Genomic DNA, 22,417 nt, shown 5'->3' with positions numbered 1-22,417 from the left:
ACATATCAGCAGGAAACCTCCAGAATTTAGTGGTGGATCTTCCAACAGCATGTAGCACCTTTGGTGTTACCCCCAGATTTGTAGGATAAGTGAATGCACACAAACTTTAATCAACTGGTTGCCTAAAGGCAAATTTTACGCAACAAAAGCAAAGTGCTAATTTCCAAACCTAAATAAAGTTTTGAACGTTGCTAAGGTTTCCTGCTATTCTCAGCTCCCTGACCAAACTCAGCCCATTTACCAAGTCAATACTTGCTTCTATGTGCCTTCTTGCTAGGATTTTTTAAATAATAGGTGTGCATTCTTTGGGGGATTTTATTACAGTTTGTATTTATGTTATTTTAACCCATATTTAGCCTGGCTATGGGCTAAAGATGGTAGCTGCAAACAAACTGAGGTAGTTAGATTTTATTTTGAATTAAAAGCACAGGGTTCTGTCCCAAAGTCCTCATTGAATGAATTGAATGGAAACAAATATTTGAATTTTTAAAGAGAACTGTGCAATGGCTTGGTGTGCAGGTTTGGCTGAGCCAACTCGAAACGTTTAGGAAGTGAAGCGTTCAGTTTGGGATTCTTCTGTCTTTATTTGTGGTTTGATGCAGACAGAGCCAGGAATAAATCTGCTTCCCTTGTTTCTTCCGAGACCCATAAAATAACCATTCCTGTTCACACAGCAGCTTGACTGTACCCCTGGAAGACTGAGTTGGATTCACTCCAGTGTATGTATTTGTGCATATGTGGATATTTTGCAGAATCAACAAAATTGCCTGCTGAATTAAAACTGCAGGATTTCCCTGGGGCTGTTATTTATTTATTTTCAGCCTTGTAAATTTACGTGCATCTGCTCTGTGGCAAATATATCTGGAGTAGATGTATACCGATCCCAGACAACTCAAGTTATCTGGGATTTCTCTTCCCTTGGTTTGCAAGCTGCCTGTCTTGCAATTCACTCTCGAGTTGGGTAGAAATATGAAAACTGGCTACTCCACACAGTCAATCTTGTGCTGTGGCTTATCCTTAGAGAAATCTCTCTGAAAGAATTAGAGTTTCACTGGCTCTTTAGGATGAATGTTCGCAGCTATCAGTTCACATGGTGGGCATATACCCTTAACATGAAAAGAACAAAGACATTATGAAGCTGAATTTATCGTAATAGATACTACGAAGGGAGTTGATGCTGAGGAAAAGAAAAATGATTAATGCAGCTCTAAGGTTGGACAACCTTTGTTTTCTAGTCTTTTCATCTCTTTTCTTTGCAACAGAAAGCCCATTCATAGACCATAATGCAATGAATTCAGGTTCATAATGTCTTTGTTCCTTCTGCATTAAGTGTATGCCTCCCATGTGAACTGATATGTCTCACCTTGTATGTTATCTGCAATTAGCAATTTAACAGAGGAGAATCCCACATTCTGAGGTCTTGGCTGTAGAGATCATAAGCATGGTGGTCTCTTGAGTGTGACCTCGAAATAGGTTCCACTGATTTAAATGACTTGACTTCTGAATAGGCATGCATAGGATTGCACTGTCAGTAAATGCCTCTATTGTTCAGTAATCCCTTTGCCTTGCATCTCTTCCAACTTCCTGTCTGCTCCTAGATGAAGCCAATCCAGCAATTCTGGATTCTTTCCCTCCTTTAACAGTTAAATGAAACTCTGTCTGGTCAGCTTTAAATATCTTCATTTACATGGTTGCCTGGAAACTCAGCCAGATGTTTAAAATTGGGGTGTGTGTGTCCCCTCCCTGGGTTTTTTTCTACAGCAGAAGGGTAGCCAATGTGGTGTTCGCCACATATTGTTGGACTCCAATTAACACCAGATAGTCAGGAATGATGGGAGTTGTCATTCAATAAGCTTTGGAGCCCACCATGTTGACTTCCTCTGTTGTATATCATGATTGGTTTTTTTTAAAAAACACCCCTCTAAATCTAGTGCTATGAAACAGGACGTGAAAGGCTGATTGGTGCAGTAATGGCAGCACTTTGGTCCATACCATTAGTTCCATACACTCATTCTGTATGGTGCTGGCATTTGTTTTTTTGTAGGGTGGGTGGGTTACTCATCCCTAGTGCTAGCCCATCTGCTTCTAACCAGCCTCTTTCTTCTTATTCGCCAGCTCACATTTCCAAGTCAACCAGAGCATCAGAGGAGATTAGCATTTGCTAATCCATCGCTCTGTTGATGACCCTTCTACCTATTTATTTTTCATGTCATTTATAAATCACTTCCCATGTGGGACCCCAAAGTGACTCTCAATACAATAAATAACATATTTAGAACAATAGTACATTTAAAAACAGTCAAAAGCATCACATATATAAAAACCATCTGAAACAATACTACATATATGAAATCTAATAGAATTACCAACTGGCATTTTTTAAATAAAAAAAAATCAATTTAAGAGGCTTAGTGAAAGAGGAACCAAACTATTAGGTAGTCTATGGCCTCCAGATATTTTTGACTGTGTTTGTCCCATAGTGACTGTAGTATAAAATATATGGAGGGCACCAGGTTGGGGAAATCTGCTTTAGGAAATAAGCTATGGCAGCACATTCTGATTTATTTCTTGCTTTTAGACCATGAGGATGAAGTGAAACTTGGAAGGATTGGGTAGGCATTAGGTTAGCTGTTTTAAAATGCCTCTGCAGGGGCCTCCCATTTTGATATTTAAAAGTACAGTAGCTGCAATGATCCCTTGTGACTGTGGGTTCTCCCTGTGTAGACTCCCCATGTAGACTAACCATTTGTGAGAATCCTTTGCAACAGCCCTTATCTAAGTAAGACTTACTCAAGTGTTTCCTCCATTGCCTTTTCTTTCTTTCTTTCTTTTTCTTTCCCTTTCTGCCTGTTAGAAATTTGACCTGAATTTGGGACTGTGGGAGATGGCTACAGTATATTTCCAGTACCACCTATAAGTGTTTTAGTTTAATACTGGGTTATTGCTATCCATTGATAGTTTTCAGAAGTATAGCCCCATTCTCTCTCTCCTTTGTAGCAGCTGCATTTATAATGCAAATTGTTCGACTAAAGAATGGAAAACAATGTGTGGCTAGATCAGAGGTCATTTTGAAACCTTGAGGATGGAGTCAGGTTTTTTTCTTAAACTACAGCAATTAAAAGAAAGAAACCAAATTTGCAGCAAAAGTGAAGGGCGGAAATCAAACATGTTATGAACAAATGTATTCTTTATTTTGATTTCTATTGGCTGAATGAAAGGTGACTCAATTTTTGTTTCTTCATAAATTTTAGCTTCTTTGTGCATGCTGGGGAAAATAAAAAGAAGGGAGTTGTTTAGCAAGCTAATTTGCAGATCCAGTTGAAATTCAGATGGTTTGTTTTGTACACAGCATCAAACATAACATATTCCCAAAAGCCTTTTATTGTGGGAGCAGCTGATCTTTCTCAGCCAAAGAGGGCAAAATCAACATGATTAGATTTGCTGCAGCCAATAGCTGAGGCATCGTTCTCATTCTCTCTCTCTCTCTCTCTCTCTCTCTCTCTCTCTCTCTCTCTCTCTCTCTGTGTGTGTGTGTGTGTGTGTGTCAATGAACACAGTTTGAATTTGTACTGTGGGGGTGATATAAATAGTGAAACAGAAGGGTTTTCTGATATTTGTGCTTCCTGTTGCCTTTCAGGTCAGAGTGGCCTGGGAAAATCTACTCTAATCAACACCCTCTTCAAATCCAAAATCAGTCGCAAATCTGTGCAGCCAAGTCCTGAAGAGCGCATTCCCAAGACGATTGAAATCAAGTCAATCACACATGGTGAGCCTTTCCAAGAGATCATGGGGTTGCTTTGGGGGGAGATGGGGATGTTGAAGAACAGCCAGTCAAGAGGCAGGGAAACAGGGCCAAGAGGACTGTTCAACTGGCTCACTAGGGTATAAAATTTCTGAAACATCTGTAAGTTCTGTGACCCTTTTCAGCTCTGATGTCAATGTGTATCTGAAGGGATTCCCCCCGCCACCAATTGCATTCATCCTAGGATATTTTCTTGCCAACTTCTTTGCATTCTGTTTCAGATATTGAAGAAAAGGGTGTTCGTATGAAACTCACTGTCATTGACACCCCTGGATTTGGAGACCACATCAACAATGAGAATTGGTGAGTAGCTATCAAACAAGAAACTCTCCAGGCCACTGCTCATGGAGAGGCTGGAAGGGAGGATAAGAGGTGGGTGGGAGGCTTTTCAGTAGACTGCATTAAGCTGGCAGTTAAGGTAGTGGGGGGGTGCATGTTTGTGTGGACTCTATGCAGCATCACTTTAACAAGGTCTGCCTTGGGTTTTAGTTGACTGGTGCAACAAAGTTTTCCTATTGGGCTGATTGTGCTTCTGGACTATGAAGTATATGGAAGGAGTAATTCAATCTTGGTAAAAATAGTGGTGGTATCTTGATGTTAGAGAGAAAAGATTCTATCTTTACTGGTTGCTTCCGAAGGAGATGTTCTTCCCATTTGGGAAGAGAGTTAGATTACTCAGCTTTTCCCCATTTTACGGAGGCAGAACTGGTGGGGGAGAAATTCTGCCAGGATTCTCTAGAGGGTTCTCATAACTAGCAAATATGCTAAGACAAAGCTGTACAGGCTTGGAACTTTGCAAGTGCCTACTCCTGAGGATCATCTTCCTAATTAAGTTTCTCAAGGGACAGCTGTGATAGAATTATTCCTGTGATGCCCTGATGCATCGCTAAACAAGGGCCATATCTGTGCTCTGTGGCTTATATGGGTAGGGGAAGTATAGTTGAAAGAATGCATAATCATATTTTAAACTACTTTGTAAGTGATGTGGAGTGTCAAACGGTGTCAACCTTCAAAAGTAAAAAAGGCTAAATCTTCCCAAATGCAGCTAATGCAAATCAGCTTCAGATCTCATCCCTAAACCACAATTCTGTAAGCAAACAGAGCAGAGGAAAGAGAGCAGAAGATCACAGGGAGAGATGCCTCCCTAGGAACACACAATGTTGTTTATGTGCTGCTGCAGAACAAAGGCCCTAATGCAGAATGCACTGCCATGCATAGGAAGCGACGAGGAAATTGTGCATGCAAACCCAGGGAGCAGCTGTGCTGCGTCTGAACCAAAGATAGGCTGTCTAACTGCCTGCTGATCCACTGAAGGCAATCTGTGAGAAAAGGCTAGGGAGGGAATGTGCCTCACTAGGAAACCTGCCGTACGATGATGGAAGTTGGCATGTTTGCCAGTGATCTCATGTTATTTGGGATAGCAGATCCAAAGGAGACCGCTAAGAATTCCAGACTTCTTAATTGTGTGCAAAGTAGTAACAGATGACATTCAATATTAGTAAGTACAAAGTAAGGAACATTAAAACTTCTTGTCAAAGTTATACATGTTTGGCGAAAGCCTTGGCTGCAGGGGTGAAAAAGGCAAATATAATGGGAGGAATCCAACGTCTTCTGATCATCCTGTCAGTGCAAGCTTTTCTGCTTGCTGGACAGAATAATCTCCTCCCTTCCCCTTGCACCTTGTTCTGGGGGAGGCACAGCAGGAGGAGGGAAGAAAGCCCTATTGCACTAGCATGAGCCTTTGCATGGATCTCTGCTAGTGCACAGGGTTAGTTGAATATTAGGAATGTTCAGAGAAGGGAATGAAAATAAAATAGTAACTACATGGTTGTATATCTTTTCCCAGGATTGGGAAAAGTTTGTGGATTTTGAAACTATTATTTTACAGTGGAAAAGATAGCTTCTCTTGAGATGCTGAATGGTTCTTGTTTCTGTCAAAGTCTATTTCTGATCAGGTTTTAGATTTGCTTTTTTCTTCTTACAAGTCTCCAAATGCCAACACTGATCATTCCATGGATTTCTGCCTTGACAAAGAGACATAGGCTGTTATGTGGTGGGAGATGCTTCAACCGCCTTCCAGTTCTTACGCATTTTCTTCTGAGCTCTGATATTCAGAAAGTGGGCTCAAGAGCTCTCCAAGTCATGGGGAACCTGGAACACACTACCACATACATATAACTCCTGCTACAGGGTGATCATGGATTTCACCCAGAGCATGTAGAAGATTCCATTTAAAGTATATGGATTTGGTCAGGTCCCTTCCAGTCCTACACTAACCCCTTCCCCATTTCAGTCCTCACATGATTTCACTGGTACTTGTTTCCATGTAAGTGCATTTAACAGCATGCGAAGATTGTATGTGCGTGTAGTCTGAATAATTGTGCACAGACATAGTTTCTTTTATTTCATACATGGCATTTTCCCCTTGCACAGTTGGCAACCCATTATGAAGTTCATCAATGATCAATATGAGAAGTACCTCCAGGAAGAGCTTAATATTAACCGGAAGAAGCGGATACCAGATACCAGAGTCCACTGCTGTATATACTTCATCCCTGCCACCGGTCACTCGTACGTATTCTCCTTTTGGACTGTACCACCTCCCTGTCTCCAAGAGAAGCAGAACAAATAAATCTCATGCCCCAGATTCTAGATACTTACTTGCCTGCTACTGACACTTCACTTTTTTGTCTCCTTGAGATTGGTTTCTTAGTACCTTTTTCTTTATGCTGAATTTTCTCAAACAGGGGTTCCTTTTGCAGCTCACGAGTCGGAACATTCATAGGGCGTAACAGTTAGAATATTGGGCTGTTTTGAGAGCCAGGTTCAAATCCTCGCTCACCCGTTTCTCAAGGTAACCTGCCTCATAGGGGGGAAAAGAGGGGGTACATCATCAACCAGAGCTTTCCAAACTCTGTGTCACGATATGTTAGTGTGTAGGTGTGTCATCCGAATGCTCCCCACACTCCTCCCAGGGCTGGAAGGGATTTAGTTTAACCTCCAATTTGCTTGTAAAACTGAATTACTGTGTCATGAAATGATGCATGTCTAAAAAGTGTGTCATCAACATGAAAAGTTTGGAAAGCTCTGCCATAAAACCTGGCAAACACGATCCTTTGGAGGAAGGAAGGGCAGGATAAAAAATGAATAAGAGATCATGAATGAAGACCAAATTCCACCGGTTGGTCCTGAGTCTTAATGTGAATAAAGATTCTTGTCTGGAACATGGCAAATGCTGACAATAGTCAGTCCCTGGCTTCAAACAGGCCTTAAAGCCTTGTTAGCACTATTTTGAGACACCCTTGTGCTCACACCCCTTTTCTGTTAGGGCTCTGCGATAGGTGCTGATTCCCAGCATGTAAAGGACCTGCTCCACACACACCCTCACTGGGAGTCAGTGTGTGTAAATCTACATTTCTCTTTCCCACGTATGTAGCCACTGAAACATTAGACTGCCCGTCTAATAGCGCCCCGCAGCTTTCCTCTCGCCCTGCTGCTTGCAAGGTAATTGGTGCCTAGAAGTCTGCCTCATGTATTCCCCTTCTCCCAGGAACATGTGTTTCCAATATAGGAAATGGTTTTGAAGCTATGAGACACCCCATCACTGGCTTTCATGTCCCTGAAATTGCTTTTGGCTACAAGTAGTGTGATACCCCTGCTGGAGGTTAGAACTAGGTGTTCCCTTGGCAGCGGCCACAGACGGCTTGTTCTTGGGCTGTTGGTTTTCTTCGCCAATGTCAAAATGGATGTCTTGGGTTTTTTATATCATTGTGTGGGTTTTTTATCGTTGTGTTTTGAGTTGAGGACACAGACCTAGGGATGGGTGAGAACGTGTTTCTGAATGAACTTGAGTTGCAGCTTAGCTGGCAGGTTATGAATGGGGGATGGGGGTGAGGAGCAGAAGAAAAACCTTAGTGAGGGACAGTAAAAAAGCACATGGAGAACTCTGGATCTCCTGATAGTTCTCAGTACACTAGAACTTCTTTAGCATGGCGTATCATCCCACTTCAGTGGCTGCAGTTTGGTGACTGAAATTAGTTGTAACAAGGCTTTCCAATGGGAATGATAGTACATCTCACTTTCCCTTAACCAGTGTGGTGTAGTGGTTAAGAGCGGTAGATTCGTAATCTGGTGAACCGGGTTCGCGTCTCTGCTCCTCCACATGCAGCTGCTGGGTGACCTTGGGCTAGTCACACTTCTTTGAAGTCTCTCAGCCCCACTCACCTCACAGAGTGTTTGTTGTGGGGGAGGAAGGGAAAGGAGAATGTTAGCCGCTTTGAGACTCCTTCGGGTAGTGATAAAGCGGGATATCAAATCCAAACTCTCTAACCTGCCTGCTTCATTATCATGGAAAACTAGTTTGGCACAGTCTGCTTGATACCCAATATAATTCTATATTCCTGTGGGTTCAGAAGGGTGTGTGTGTGTGTGTGTGTGTTGGTAGGCAGAAGACTCAGCTTGCATGTAGATATGTCTTCGCTCTTTACAATCCTGCTTTCCCCCCCACTCCTTCCTCAAGAGACCCAAGGCTGCTTCTGTTACTTTTTAGTCATACAGAGATGTGTGTTGCTTGCATATGTGTATTTCGCTGCCAGACTATCCATGTCTGCCATGTTGTGAAATCTCCACAAATATTTTCATAATTGGGGGAATTAGAAGCTTGCTCCTCTCCACTTGTACCAGGGATGGGTCTCCAATTGATGTACACAGTATGCAAAATCTATAGCTGGAATAGCTCAGTCAGTAGAGCATGAGACTCTTAATCTCAGGGTTGTAAGTTCAAGCCCCATGTGGGATAAAAGATTCCTATACTGCAGGGGGTTGGACTAGATGACCCTCACAGTTCCTTCCAACTCTGGGAGTCTATGAAATGCATACTTAACTTACCCTGTTAATGACAGAACTGTGGTGCAACTGGATCCTCTATTTGCTGTCAGGTTATTCTTGGTTGGTAAATGTCATAGATGCTCCTCCACAGGGGTTGCTCACTAATCTGTGAAGTTTTTTTGGCAGACACCTAATGATGATTGGGCCGCTTGCCATATTCCTTTAGTTTGGAGTGTGAGAAGTGTATTTTATTCGTATTAAGAGACACATGGATGTGGTTCTGCTGCGTAATCCAGAACCCAGCACCATACGCAGACTCCACTGGATCTCATACTTCAAAAACTAAAAGCTTATAGCCCTCAGAGTTGTGGAGAGAAGCATGGAAATAGCTGAGCAATATCATGTGATTCATGATGATGTCCATGAACTAGGAGGGATTTTCATGGGTCTTTCCTAGTCAGGAAACCACTGCAGGGAGAGAGGTGGTGTGGATGGCAGGTTATAGCCACAAAGGCATGCAGGCTTCCAGATACACAAAAGCCCCCAAACATGCCAATAAGATCAAAATACGTCTTTGGTTTCTCCCTGTTCTAATTAAGCCACCCGTGGGTTTTGGCACCGTCTCTCTGCAACGCATGCATTTTTCACACGCTGCCTGTATTAGCATATTATACATCAAACTTCAGTGCCTTTGAGACATGAGGCCAGCTTTACACTGAGCACTGCTTTCTGGGATGATGGAATTTGGATTAAATTCAATTCAGCTGAAGTCTATTTTTCTTTTCTCTTTTCTTTTTTGCAATAGTCATAAATATTTATCATATACTGAGACAGGCGAGAACCGGGAAAGCTCAGAGTGGCTTTTACGAGCCTTTTGAATCCCTTGCTCCAGTCTGTAAGCCAGAGCTATTGTCCCATCTCATTACAGCCCTAGTTTGACGGATTGCCTGCCCCTATCTCAAAACCGTCTACCAGCATTTGTGAAAGCTTCTCATTTTTAGCTTGTTCTAAAGTAGAACTTTTGTGCAAATCATCTGATGACTTCCCTGTCCTCTTGTAGCTGAGCTGTGCATCTGTGTTTCATATATATCAGGACAGGCCATTCTGAACGAGCAAGACTTGAGACCAGTCTGATGTTCCCCAGGACAGTAAAACTCATTTTTAAAGGGCTGAGTTATTTTATACTGGAGTGGAGGGAAGGAGTGGCCAAGGTAGTAACATTGCAAACACTCCCCACCTTATAAATTCACCATCAGGCTCTATTTTGATATCTGGAAAATCCAAGCGGTTGTGAATCAGGACACCGTCTTAACTCTGCAGCTCTACTGATGCTTGCTCCAGTACTCTGTATTTCTTTCTTTCTTTGTCTCCTCTCTCTCTCTCCCCCTCCCTCCCTCTTCTCTTGCTTTGCACAGCTGACAAAGCCAAACTCTGCTTTACTGGGACTATGCAAATGCACAAGCTCCTAGAGGGGAGTTTGCAGCTGTTTTGCTCCTCTCTGGGCACATAGTTAAGCCATGCTTTGGCTTAGTGTGCCATCTGTACTGGGGCTCATTGTTAACTATGAGCTTCAACAAAGAACAAATCTTGGGTATGGGAAAATATGGAAAACTTGCCCACAAGCCAGATCAGGTTTTTATTTATTTAACAAAATTTATATACTGCTTGATGGTTAGAGAACCTAACCATCTGCTGACTTAAGTGTGTCATCCAAACTAGGCCACCGTGTGTTTGTGTTACAAGCTTCACTTCAGACTGTAGAGGCTGAGTTGACTCTGTGATTTCCTGATGTGGATGCTGATTTGAGAAACAGTACCATGATATGCAGGAACTTCTTGTCATCCTCTGTGCTCATAACTTCACTATGTGGTAAAGGGCTTGATTCTATGTCTGGAGGACAGCTTGTGTTGTGCCTTTTGGTGGATGGTGCGACATGTTTTCAGACACTGCTTGCTTCAGAGCAAAGGCATAAATGAAAACCAAAGCTGTGAGTCAGAGCTGAGTATCTAGTGTGACACTGACTGTGAATCCATCTGCACAAATTGTATCATCACTAAAAACCATTAAAAGAATTATAGCATTATAAATATATAAAAAACATTATACTCGGCATCTTGACTAAAAGCTGTGCAAAATTTAAGTGGTTTTAGCAGGTAATAAAAGAGCAAGTGACTACCTTAACCAGAACATCCTGTGTCACTGTGGTGCCCCTGCACATACCTTTTAAATACAGGACTAAGTCATGTTGAATACAGTCACAATAGGGAGAATTCAATGCCGTGACATGTGGACTGTTCCGTCTGCACGTGTATCAGCTTGCTTGATGAAGTGATCCCCTGTGCACTGTTCTGTGGGTTTTCCTGACCTCCCAAGGCAATTTCGGGGGGCATGCAAAGAGAAAAGAGAGGGGAAAGCCCCCAGTGTGTTAAGTCAAAGCCCTTGCACAGGGCTTCTGCTTATGTGATTTGTTGGGTGAATAGTTAAAAACTTAGCTGCTTCTGCACCATTTTTATGAGAGAGTGGCCTGTACAAGTGGCATCCCTCACCTTTTCTTCTGATGACAGTATCACTTGCTTGGAAGATACCGTATTTTTCACTCTATAAGACACACTTTTCCCCTCCTAAAAAGTAAGAGGAAATGTGTGTGCATCTTATGGAGCGAATGCAGACTGCACAGCTATCCCTGAAGCCAGGAGAGCGAGAGGGATCGGTGCGCAGCGATCCCTCTTGCTGTTCTGACTTCGCTCTGCTGGAGAGGCGCTGCGCAGAGAGGGACAGAATATTTTTTTTCTTGTTCTCCTCCTATAAAACTAGGTGTGTCTTATAGAGCGAAAAATATGGTAATAGCTTTGGTAGACCCTGCCCAACCCTGCAGAACATTCTACTGTTCTACATTCTGTGTTCGCACTCACACATCCCCTGAGTTTTCCTGCTATACAACATGCATAAATAAAAGGATGCATTGTGAGTCATTTTCATCATGGTGATGAGGTTAGAAACAAATACTAGCAGCACTTATTTAGAAGATTTATAACCCACATTTCACCCTCAGAATACTCAGGGTGCACAGGATGACATTTAGCATAAAATACAAAATCCTGTGATGAAACAACCAGCAGAATCCTATCAGGTACCTAAGGCCCATTTTAAATGGGCCAAGGTTTCTAAATTGGGTGCATCTCCTCAGCAAGCAGCCTCCTCTCTGGTATCCCATACTTGCCCTCATGTGGCAGGCTGACACTGGGACCTTCATACTCACCTGCCCAACTCTACTCTTTCCAGACTCTCACAATTCTCTAGCTTCTCTGCTTGTCATCCATGTGTGTGTGTGTGTGCATGTAGAAGATGCTCAGTACTGTCATCATCTCCTTGAGCTCTTCATTCTAACAGGCTCTGTTCTTCTGCTAGCAGCTTTTTCCTCCCTTGGCAAAGTGTGCCAGGCCACAAAAGATAAAAATAAAAATCCAATCAAAATTCTCATGTTCCTCTTTTTTTTTCCTGGAGGAGGGCAGGGGAATGGATCTGCCCCCTCCAGGAGGCAAACTGGTAGGACTAGCAGAGAAAGCAGCTTAGCCCCTGCAGCCAGGATTTGCCCCTTTGCCCAGCTAGACTGGTGTTGATGCAAACTCAGGTTTAATTTGGTCCTGACTACCTTGCTGAGTGCAGAGCAGAGTAATAGTGCTGTGGAGCCGTGAAGCTGCTTAACTTGCTTTCAGGATTAATGCAAAAAACAAAGCACACTTTCTTTTTGTGGGTCATTGGTATGAAATGGCTACTCCCTGTAAACAGGCAGACCCAGCCAAGATATTTTGGAAAGCTGGTGGTGTGTGTGTGCGTGCACTTTTGGTCTGCTAAGCATTTGGCATTGTGTTCGTTGGCAAAAACAATCCCTAATTAGGAAGGCTTCTTTGAGCTGAAATTCTTGGGCCTTCTGTTTTTTGCTGATTCCTGCACAGTGAGGGTGCTTCACACATGTTGATTTTTCCTATTTGGATTACCACTCCCATAGACCACCCCGCACCCCCAAAAGCTCTTATGCAGTGCATGATCAATCATAAGTGACAGATGTGCCTGTGGTGCGGGTGCACATAATACAAAGAAAACAACATATTTGTCCCATGTATCAATGATTAAAGCTACTCCATCCAAGAATCCACCTCCATATTTTTCTGCAAATGAATGTGGCATGTAGCAAATTCCTAACCCATAATGCTCACAGTTTGTTTGTCCATTGCATTTATTCTTGCCACTTGGAGTGGCATACAAAGGGGTTAACCCTGTTTTTTCCTCTTAGTAACCCTGTAGAGTAGGCTGGGCTGAGAGAATGAGTTGAACCTGTGACTCCACAGGCCAAGAAGCATCCATCGTGCATACACTAGCAGGATTTATAGCTGCATATAAGGTGGAGAGAAATGTAATCTGTCTTGAGACTTAGGGCCAAATTAGTGAAAACACACTTCTTTTTAAAAAAGTAAACGGCTGGTGTGAGGGGTCCAATTGGGACTGGGGGGGCGGGGGCTTTAACCCTTTGTCCTCAATGTAGTCCTGGTCTGGGACAACTAGTCCATCTAGCAACAATGTCTACGTCTAAAATGTTTAAATGTGTTCAGGTGTGGTTTGCTCTCACTTGCTCTTTTGTCTGTTGCAATCATATCTGTTGGTGGCAACTGCCACAAATGCTTCCAGGAAAACCACCTCACAGAAAGGCACTGTCTGGCTCACCTGGTCATGAAGGCCTGCTTCATAACCAGCAGCCTAAGTGATCAACTTACAGCGACCAAATATTGTTTCCAGCCCCCATTTGGTTACCTATGAGAACGTAGTCATGTTAGAGGCAAGAGGATACCTGGCTGGTGGGGCAGAAGGACCAGAGCCTTCACCCACCTCCACTTCACACCCTAGATCAGCTGTTAGCCTCCTGAGTATCGCACAGAGTGAGTTGCTTCCTTGTGGCATTTCAGTGCTTCTAGAAAGGCCTACCGTCAGTTGGGAAGGGAAGTGGAATGTCATATGTCTCAGCATCTTTGGTCTCCTTTTTGTTTTAAGAAGTCCTTTCATCTTGCTTTTAGCCTCCGGCCGCTGGACATTGAATTCATGAGGCGCCTGAGCAAAGTGGTCAACATTGTGCCTGTCATCGCCAAAGCAGACACATTAACGCTAGAGGAGAGGGACTACTTCAAGCAAAGGGTAAGAGGGATGGTGCCTTCTTCTCTGACCTTTCTGAGGATCTCTTGTCCTCTCCTGCAGCTTCCCCTGTGCAGGTCTCTGAATCCCAGTCGCTGGCTAGGAGCCCAGCACATTCCTCGGGCCGCAGCTCAGAGCAATCTTGCATGGTGCCTTCATTGATCTCCAAGCCATTGCACGTATTTCTCTTGGCTTGGCCTCTCTCTCTGTGGAGAAGGAATAAATTCAATTTCCCATTCTGATTCCTTTTCCTTCTGCAAATCTTTCTCCTGGATTTTAAAGACAGTCCAGGCCTGCTGTCCAAATGGCTACAGAAGTGTACCATCAACCCCCTGCTTTTTCCACCTAACTCTGCAACATATGCCCAGCCATGTGACTAATAACTTAAGAGGTGTATATGCTCCTCTCACCCTGCTCTGGCTACCTATCATTCTATCTTCCACTGCTACCTTTTGACCCAGTAACTGGAAATTAACTGCTGGATTTCTCCTTGTACAGTCGTACCTTGGATCTCAAACACCTTGGCTCCCAAACAAATCGGCTCCCAAACGATCGAAATCCGGAAGTGAGTGTTCCAGTTTTCAAACAATATTTGGAAGCTGAACGTTTGTGGCGCCGCTTCCGATTGGCTGCAGGAGCTTCCTGCAGCCAATCAGAAGCCACGCTTTGGTTTCCAAATGTTTTGGAAGTCGAACAGACCTCTGGAACGGATTCTGTTCGACTTCCAAGGTACGACTGTAGTAGGAAATTGAGGGCATGGGTCAATTTCCAACCATTGTTGCCCTTGGAGCAAGAGCAGCAGTAAAACATCAGTTTGCGAAGCTGCATTAAGCAGCATGGATCAAGGAGATGTACCAAAAATGTCACCCTCAAACTTTAATGCTCCTTAGAACTGCACTGCACTTAGTATTTAATATTGTATCTCCACCTTCTCCAACCTGGTGTCATTTAACCAAGAGCTGTATACTGCAGGGTATATGCAAGATCCTGGACTCTGCTTTTCATACAGAACAGGGACTGGAGAGCTTGAGGCTCTGCAGATGCTGTTGGACTCCAAACTCCCACAAGTCCATGTCAGCATGGCCAGTGGGGCTTGGAGTTGGAAGGGCACAGGTTGGGAAAAGCCAATTTATCTACTCAACTATCTAGTTGTTGTTGTTGTTTATTTACCCTTCCTTGGAACCCAAGGCGCTGTCCATCAGTTTCCCAAGTCTTTTCCCAGATGCTGATCAGAACTCAGGCACCCTTACTGTTGGTAAGGTTTCTACATCATGGGCCTCAAACCATGGCATCAGTTGGCTTGATGAAGAACATGGCCACATACTGCAATTCCCATCTGCTCCAGTTTGAGGACTCCACTGTTGGAGCAGTGTGCCTCTGAATACCAGATGCTGTAAAGTGGGCTCAGGTCCACCTTCCTGGCTTCCTATGGGCATCTGGGCATCCACTGTGAGATTGGGGTGCTAGACTAGGTGGGCCAGTGGCCTGATCCAGCAATGGTGTATTTACATTCTTATGATAGCTTTTTCAATAAAGGTATTTTATTAGCATTTCTGACTAACCACAGGCTTCTTCTGTTCCCTGCATTGTTTTTCCCACAGATCACAGCAGATCTCCTTGCCAATGGCATTGATGTCTACCCACAGAAACAGTTTGATGAGGACTCTGAAGACCGACTAATAAATGAGAAATTTAGAGTAAGTGAGCGGTCCTTTCTTGACACTTGTTTAACATGTACTCAAAGGCTTACAGAACCTAAAGCATCCTTCTCAATGGTCATTTGTCAAGGAAAAGAATACTTAAGTGAAAAGTCAGTTTTGCCTGTGAAACTCTCAAAATCGCTCATCCCTCATGAGCCAGTGTCCAGGAGAGGCTTGCCTAGTTTGGCTGGGTGACCCTCTTAACCTGTTTCACTGGCTCAGAAGAGCTAAAGTGGATGTTGGAACTCTCTGAAATAAAGGCGTATGTGGTAGTGAAAGTGGTGGTGGGGTAACAGGAATTAAATCAACACATTTCCAACTTAATGAAGAAGGGTTGGATTTCATGAGCCCCAATTTCTGACACTTAGCAATTTAACTGTAGGAAATGATTCCATTTGCTGTGGTGGGCAGTGACCAGGAATACCAGATAAATGGAAGGCGAATTCTGGGAAGGAAAACGAAGTGGGGCACAATTGAAGGTAAGAGCTCTCTCTCCTGTCTCTTGCTTCCTAGTAATCATTAAACCGTTAAGACTGCCAAAGAAACACCTGAGAAGCCCATCCAGTCTCCTGGGCTGCAACAGCACTCCCCCCACTCATCATCAGTAGGGCTGTGCAGAGCCCCGCTGATCTGCCCCAGGGACAATCTGTGACAGGCCTATCCACCTTGGAGGCCCCTGGGGACACCTACCTTTCCCAGGATCCATTCCTAAGAAATTTGAGGGAGCAGGACTCAGGGTTTGTTTGTTTTTTAAATAAAAAAGTTAAAATAGGATTTAAAAGTATGGTCAAGATGCGGACCGCACGGGATCAGATGCTCTTGCTTGCCAGCTGGCAAGCTGGAACATCTGATCCTGCACAATGCTGCTCCTTTGTGAGCAGCTTCCCTGCACATGAGGGAAACAAACTGCTTGTGGAGGAGCAAGAGTCAGCACTGGCTCCTCCCACCACTGGCCAGTGGGGCTATTTGATCCTGTGCAGCGTTGCTCCTTTGCAAGTGGCTTCTCTTCATGCAAGGGAAGTTGCTCTGCTCATGAAGAAGTAGCGACTGGCACCGCTCAGGGTTGGTGCAAAAAAGCTGCTTCCAAAGCAGCAGCCACACCCCCACAGGATTGATGCCTCCATTCAGCTGAGCAGAGGCATTGATCCTGCAAGGTCATCAGGCACCTGGAAAGACGCAACCACTGGTAGGGTAGGTCTCAGCCTTTTCCTACAGTTTTCCTGCCCTACCTGCCTCTCCTTCCTGCCTGATACCCCACCCCTGACAGCCAAGGACCCTCAAACCTGCCTCACAGCAATTTGTGGCTTGGGCATTGGCCAAATCTGGTGCACAGCTCTACTGCCTCGCGACTGTGGCCTCCCCTATAACTAAGTGCATGCAAATTAAATAAGCACACATTGCCTCCCTATTTTATCCCTGCTTCTGCTTCTCTCTCTTTTTCCTTTGTGGTGCCCCTGTGTTGAATTTTAGGATGTAAACTTCTTGGACCAACCCCATGTACTGATGATGTCGTATAAATACTAAGGATTTAATTCATGCTAAATATAGGATCTTAATACAACTGAAATCCGGGAGAGTATATTTGGCAGGCAGGAGATATTTGTTTATTATGGAAGCCACTTTGAGAGAGCTTTACTGTTAGATATTTGAAATGAAATGAAAGTCATGGACCTTAGGCCATGCTGCTGAGAAAAGCCCCTTTAACTGGTAGATTTGGGTGGGGAATTAGTAAACTGCGCAAGCGCACCGTATGATGAAAACCACAAGTCCCGAGCCTTGTGAGCCTGCTTTGCCCCAGACCCTGTAGATTATTAAACGAGGGCAGAGTCAGTTACAGATACTCAGGTACCTTTTGGAATATGCAAGAGTATCTCATATACTTCAGTTACTACAGCTACTCTTGACTACTCCACAAGCTTTTCATGGGGTGTCTGAATGATGCTCATAGATCACCACAGTTTGAGAAACGTGTGATTTCCTACTGGAAATGTTTGCAGTGTGTTCCCTCAAAATTGCCTCTACCATGTCAACTGCAACATCAAATGATTCCCCTTCCCTGTTTTACTCCTTTTGTACATCTAGGGGCACAAGCTACACTTGTTTTGTTGCCACCTTTTTATTTCTGTGGGTTTCTCTGATTTGTGATTCTTTGGCTCCTTAGTTAGAAGCATTTTTCTCAAAGCAGGGTTTCTCTGAGAAGAAAGGCAGTTCATTTTAAGCCTTCTGGTTCCCCCCTGTGGCCATTCCTTGGTAACTCATGGAATCAGTGAGGCCATCACAAGGCAGGGTCTTCTTGAACTCATGACACTTGCCTTGTTGCCTATATGTGCATGATCGAGAGTGGGGATACTCTACACACACTCTGTAAAGAGAGAGTCCCAAGGCAATGGTGTTTGGACTGTGAAGAACTCGTCCTGTTGCTCTAACCCAGGGGGTGAGGAACTGGTTGTCTTCCAGATATTGTTGAACACCCAACTCCCAAAACCCCTGACCTTTGGCCATGCTGGCAGGGGCTAATGAGAGTTGGGAGCCCAAAACATCTAGAGGGCACCAGGCTTAGAACAGGCTAGCCCTGTTCTAGCCTATGCTAGATCTTCAACGGCTGCTATTGAGAATTATTTAAACTATGCTCCATACAGTTGCAAGTTCTTTGGGTATTGATGTGGTTTGTGAATCTGGAATCCAGTGTGTACTGATTCTGTGCTCATATCAAGTATTGTATCCTTCTTTTACAGTTGAGAATACAACGCATTGTGAGTTCGCATACTTGCGGGATCTCTTGATCAGGTTGGTAACAGTTTCAAGGGAGAAAGAGGTGGGGGGTGCTAATTCAAGATTCCTTAATTTTGTTTCTGCGATTTAAGAGTAGAGTATGTACAACCTTGTTTTGTGTGTGTGTGTGTGTGTGTGTGTGTACATACACACACACACACACACACACACGTATTTCCACACATGCACATGTGTGCAATATCTATCTGAAGTAGCATCACAGCCAATGCATCCTGGATGCTACCACCCCACAGCTGGTATTGCTGCTAGTAACTCATTTATTTATTTGTAAATAAAAGTATTTTTGCACCACCATATCATAAAATATCAGACCAGTTTATACAATGTTTAAACATAAAACTCCAATACAAACAATATAGGTAACCATTAAAGTGACTGGCTAATAAAAAAACCCCACCTAAACAGCTGTAAAAGCTTGTAAACATAAAAAGGTCATCAATGGATGCTGAAAAAAGCGAGCCTGCCAAATCTCTGTTGGAAAAGTGTTCCAGCAATACCATGTGCCCAACTCCTGGTTGAGGCCAGTTGTCCCTCTGTAATCTAGGAGGCAACTAGCAGTTATGATCTCAGTGAACCAGTTGGGATATGAGGGCTCAGGTGGTTATTAAGGTATGCTGGTCTACTATACTTACTTCCCATGGCAGCACTCAGCTGCCCTGTCATAGGAGTCTGACAAAGGGAGACCGTCTGGGCCAATCTACCCCAGTGCTGTCCATTCTAACTAGCAGCAGAGTTTCAGGCAGGGGTCTGCCAAAGTTACTGAAGATGTCAAGAACAGCATCTCAGATTTTGCATCTGCAAGGCACTGCTTTTACAGCCCTTCTCAGTTACATTCCTGTGTCAAGCTGTTGTTGATTTTATTTCCAACATCAGAAAGATCTCTTTTTAATCCTCTCTCCTCCTTCCCGTAGGACACACATGCAAAACATCAAGGACATTACCAGCAGCATCCATTTTGAAGCCTACAGAGTCAAACGCTTGAATGAAGGCCAGAATATGCTCTCCAATGGCGTAGCTGACAAAGAGGAGTTGGTGGCCAATGAAATGTAACACTCCATGCCTAAGCAAGGACCCAGCCTGCTCTCTTCCTCTCCCCCTCCTGCCCCACACTTTTCTTTTCGTTAAAAAAAACAACCAAGAAAAACCCCATATAAACTCTATGCCACTGTTGTTTTCCCCTCTCCGCCAACAGTACCCAAGCTGCTGACATTAACTGACCAAATAACAGTACTTTTCTGTAATAAATGTAGTGTCTTTCTCTTTTCTAGTGTCTGTGATGTGAAACATCTATTCTGTTCTTCTGTGTAGGCTGTAGTTACTGATCCCTAGGCAGGGGATGAGGTTGAGAGGGAACCTCAACAGGATATGCATTGGTTTGATGATTTACTTTAGTTGTGGCCTCCTTGCCATAGATAGGTCCTTTACTGTAATAGGTGAGTGTCCCTTTCTTGAAACTCTGGGGGAGCTCCTACTAAGGCTGAGATGGACCTTGTTAGAAAGCACAGACTGACCCCCCCTCCCCTGTCCCCTTTGGTCAATTGGGAGGTGAACTGTAAGTTTCATAGACAGCTGCCCTAGTGTTGAAGTCTGGTGAAGTTGAATGTGATACCTTGTGTTGTGCCATGAGTTGAAGCTATTAAGTTATGGGGCACAGGGCTGCGTGAAAGAGAGAAAAATGTGCCGCACATTCCATATCCTATCCATGCAGTTTCACCTCCAGTTAAAGCAACAAAAAAGTTGCAATCCTGACCAGGTGAGGTTGATCTGGATGAGGAAGATTTCATTAGCAACTTGGTTGATACAGGCCTGGTGAGGCACTGATGGATGCTAGGTCAGACACGCCACCAAAGCATCTCTCCCCCCCCCCCATATGAAAGTGAGAGAGAAAAGAGAGGTGTTCCTGACTGCCTTCTTTGTTTCAGTGGTTCAAGCCTATGGTAATTTTTCTCTTGAGCCACTTGATTTCCTAGTGCCAAAGGTTTACTGTTCTGTAAACCAGAGTGGGAAGGGGGAAAGCATTGTGTGTTTGTTTTTAGTGTGTGTGTACGTGTGTTTGTGTTCCTCTCTCTTTCTTATCTCCACCCATTTCAAGTGAAGATTTTCATGACCTAGATAAAAGTTTTTTAACGTGAGGGTAGAGTGAATGGAGTATTAGTAGAAGGCACAATTCCACCCAGCACTATGCACATCTTACTCCCTGCATGTCTGATCTATATTCCCTTTCCTTTTTTAAAAAGCCAGCAATAATAGGGAGCCAGCTTGCTCACTGGAGAAAAGGAGGTGGTCTACTATGGGATCAAATGTAAGTCACCTTGATTTCTTAGGACATTCCTCTCCTCCCCAATCCCCCTGTCCCTTTAATCTCACCTGAAAAGAGTTCAATCCTTCGAGCTCTTGTTTTAACCATTATTTAAAATGTTAGAGAGGCTATGGGGTGTGTGTCTTCCTGGCTGTTTCTCATTGTGCAGCTTTGTGTGTGTATAACTTTTCTAACTATCTGTGGCTAAAATTCCTTAGGTCTGCACATATAGATGTGCCATGCATGCAAAAAGGGATAGGGAACCTGTAAGCCTGAAGATGCTGTTGCTCAAACCCCAGCTACCATCATCCCTGAGCAATGGCCAAGCAACAACATCTGCAGAGCCACAGGTTCTCCACCCCCTGCTCTGTATTAAATGCTGAGCCCCGGGATCTTGCATGCATTCTGCAGTAATGCATGACCCTTGGTTAAGCACACAGCTTAATCTAAGATTGTCAATTTACACGATACAATTTTCCAGATGATCTCTGTGCTTGAGGGCAGTTGTGAGGTAGGGACCATGTGGAAGCTATTTGCCCCATGAGCTGGTCCGAATACTTGAGGTCCTGTGCCTACTTTCCATGCCACATTTTAATATTGAATCAGAGTTGTGCCAGTTGCTCAAAGGGTTCTTTTTAACATTGATTTCATTCGAATACTTTAGTCAGTCTTAACTCTAGTGGTCAGGCGACTAAACTCTGACAAACCCAGAAGTTGGTTCATTTGTGCAACTTCTGTGTTTGTCAGAGGAAACATCTCTTTACAGAGAAAGGGGGAAAGAACTGCTTGCTAAACACTTACCCGATTTGGAGGGGCAGAGGCCATGTTCACAGTTATGGAAATCTAACCAAGAGAACCAGCAGTCACAGCTTTCTCTTCCTCAGATAGCAAATCTTAAGTAGCCAGCTCTATAGAATCACCTCCTCTTGTGCCATGTGCAGAAGACTCTCATCACAGCTCCTTTTCCAAAGTGGAAAGCTCTGAGCCATGCTGCCCTCTTGTGGAGCTGCAAAGAACAGAACGGGCATGCTGATTCCTGGCTTTCAGAAAAGGCAAATGATAAGTTTTCATCTTGCTCTCACTGGCACTGATGTAGCCCACTCTCAGCATGCCTAAGGGGAATGCTTCACACTTTAACACACAGCACACAGGGATCTCAGCCAGTGGCCACTTTGTCTTGCATGTCCTCAGGATGCAAGCCTACAAACTGACTCTTAACGAAGACTTCCCATGAGCTTACTTGCTGCTTCCACAGTGTTCCCTGACAAGTGCTTTCCTTTATGACTCAAAAACTGTTTCAGGCATTTAGTTCACTTGTTTTGCCACTCATGGCCCTCAATGGATGCATCTGCACATATTCTTTGCTCAGAGGCACTCATACGTTGTTGTTGTTTTTGTGTTGCAAGTTAAATCTAAGCCTGCCATGTTAACTTTTTGTGTTGTGCCTCCCAAACGTAAAAATGAATAAACGGAGGACTCTTTACTGAGCTGTGTTAAGCTGAGGAAAATTATTTTTTTTACTTGCTGACTTGCTATATTTTAGCAAAATAAAAATTGTATTAACTAAAAATATATATATTTCAAGTGTTTAAGACTATGAAAAGGGTAATAGAGAATGTCTCTTGGTTTTTTTAGATGCACTTCAGCAACATAAAAATTAAAATGCATTGTATCTTGTTTGCCAATATCTCAGCCAGCGAAAGCAAGACAAAAATGGCTTTCTCCTTTTATATTGTACTTTGGGGCGGGGGGAGGTTTTACCGAATGAAACCAAAAAAATAAATCATCCAAATCTATTAAAAAATGGCCTTT

The 22,417-nt window shown here is 43.7% G+C and overlaps 1 protein-coding gene across 5 annotated transcripts in view; it reads left to right on the top strand.

Moving 5' to 3' along the window:
* SEPTIN9 (septin 9) overlaps positions 1-20,534 on the top strand; it is a 205,117-nt gene extending 184,583 nt beyond the window's left edge. For all 5 annotated transcript variants that reach the window (XM_053376053.1, XM_053376055.1, XM_053376054.1 and 2 more), the window contains 8 exons: positions 3,638-3,766; positions 4,024-4,105; positions 6,236-6,373; positions 13,699-13,816; positions 15,415-15,510; positions 15,896-15,992; positions 18,249-18,300; positions 19,218-20,534. In XM_053376053.1, coding sequence (XP_053232028.1) covers positions 3,638-3,766; positions 4,024-4,105; positions 6,236-6,373; positions 13,699-13,816; positions 15,415-15,510; positions 15,896-15,992; positions 18,249-18,300; positions 19,218-19,356 — 851 coding nt within the window. In that variant the 3' untranslated portion in view covers positions 19,357-20,534. The remainder of the gene's footprint in view (positions 1-3,637; positions 3,767-4,023; positions 4,106-6,235; positions 6,374-13,698; positions 13,817-15,414; positions 15,511-15,895; positions 15,993-18,248; positions 18,301-19,217) is intronic.
* The last annotated feature ends 1,883 nt before the right edge of the window (positions 20,535-22,417 follow it).

The sequence above is a fragment of the Podarcis raffonei genome, chromosome 2 (assembly GCF_027172205.1).
Source record: "Podarcis raffonei isolate rPodRaf1 chromosome 2, rPodRaf1.pri, whole genome shotgun sequence".
NCBI lineage: Eukaryota > Metazoa > Chordata > Lepidosauria > Squamata > Lacertidae > Podarcis > Podarcis raffonei.
The sequence above is the reverse complement of the archived record's forward strand: the minus strand, read 5'-3'. Positions and strand labels throughout refer to the sequence as shown.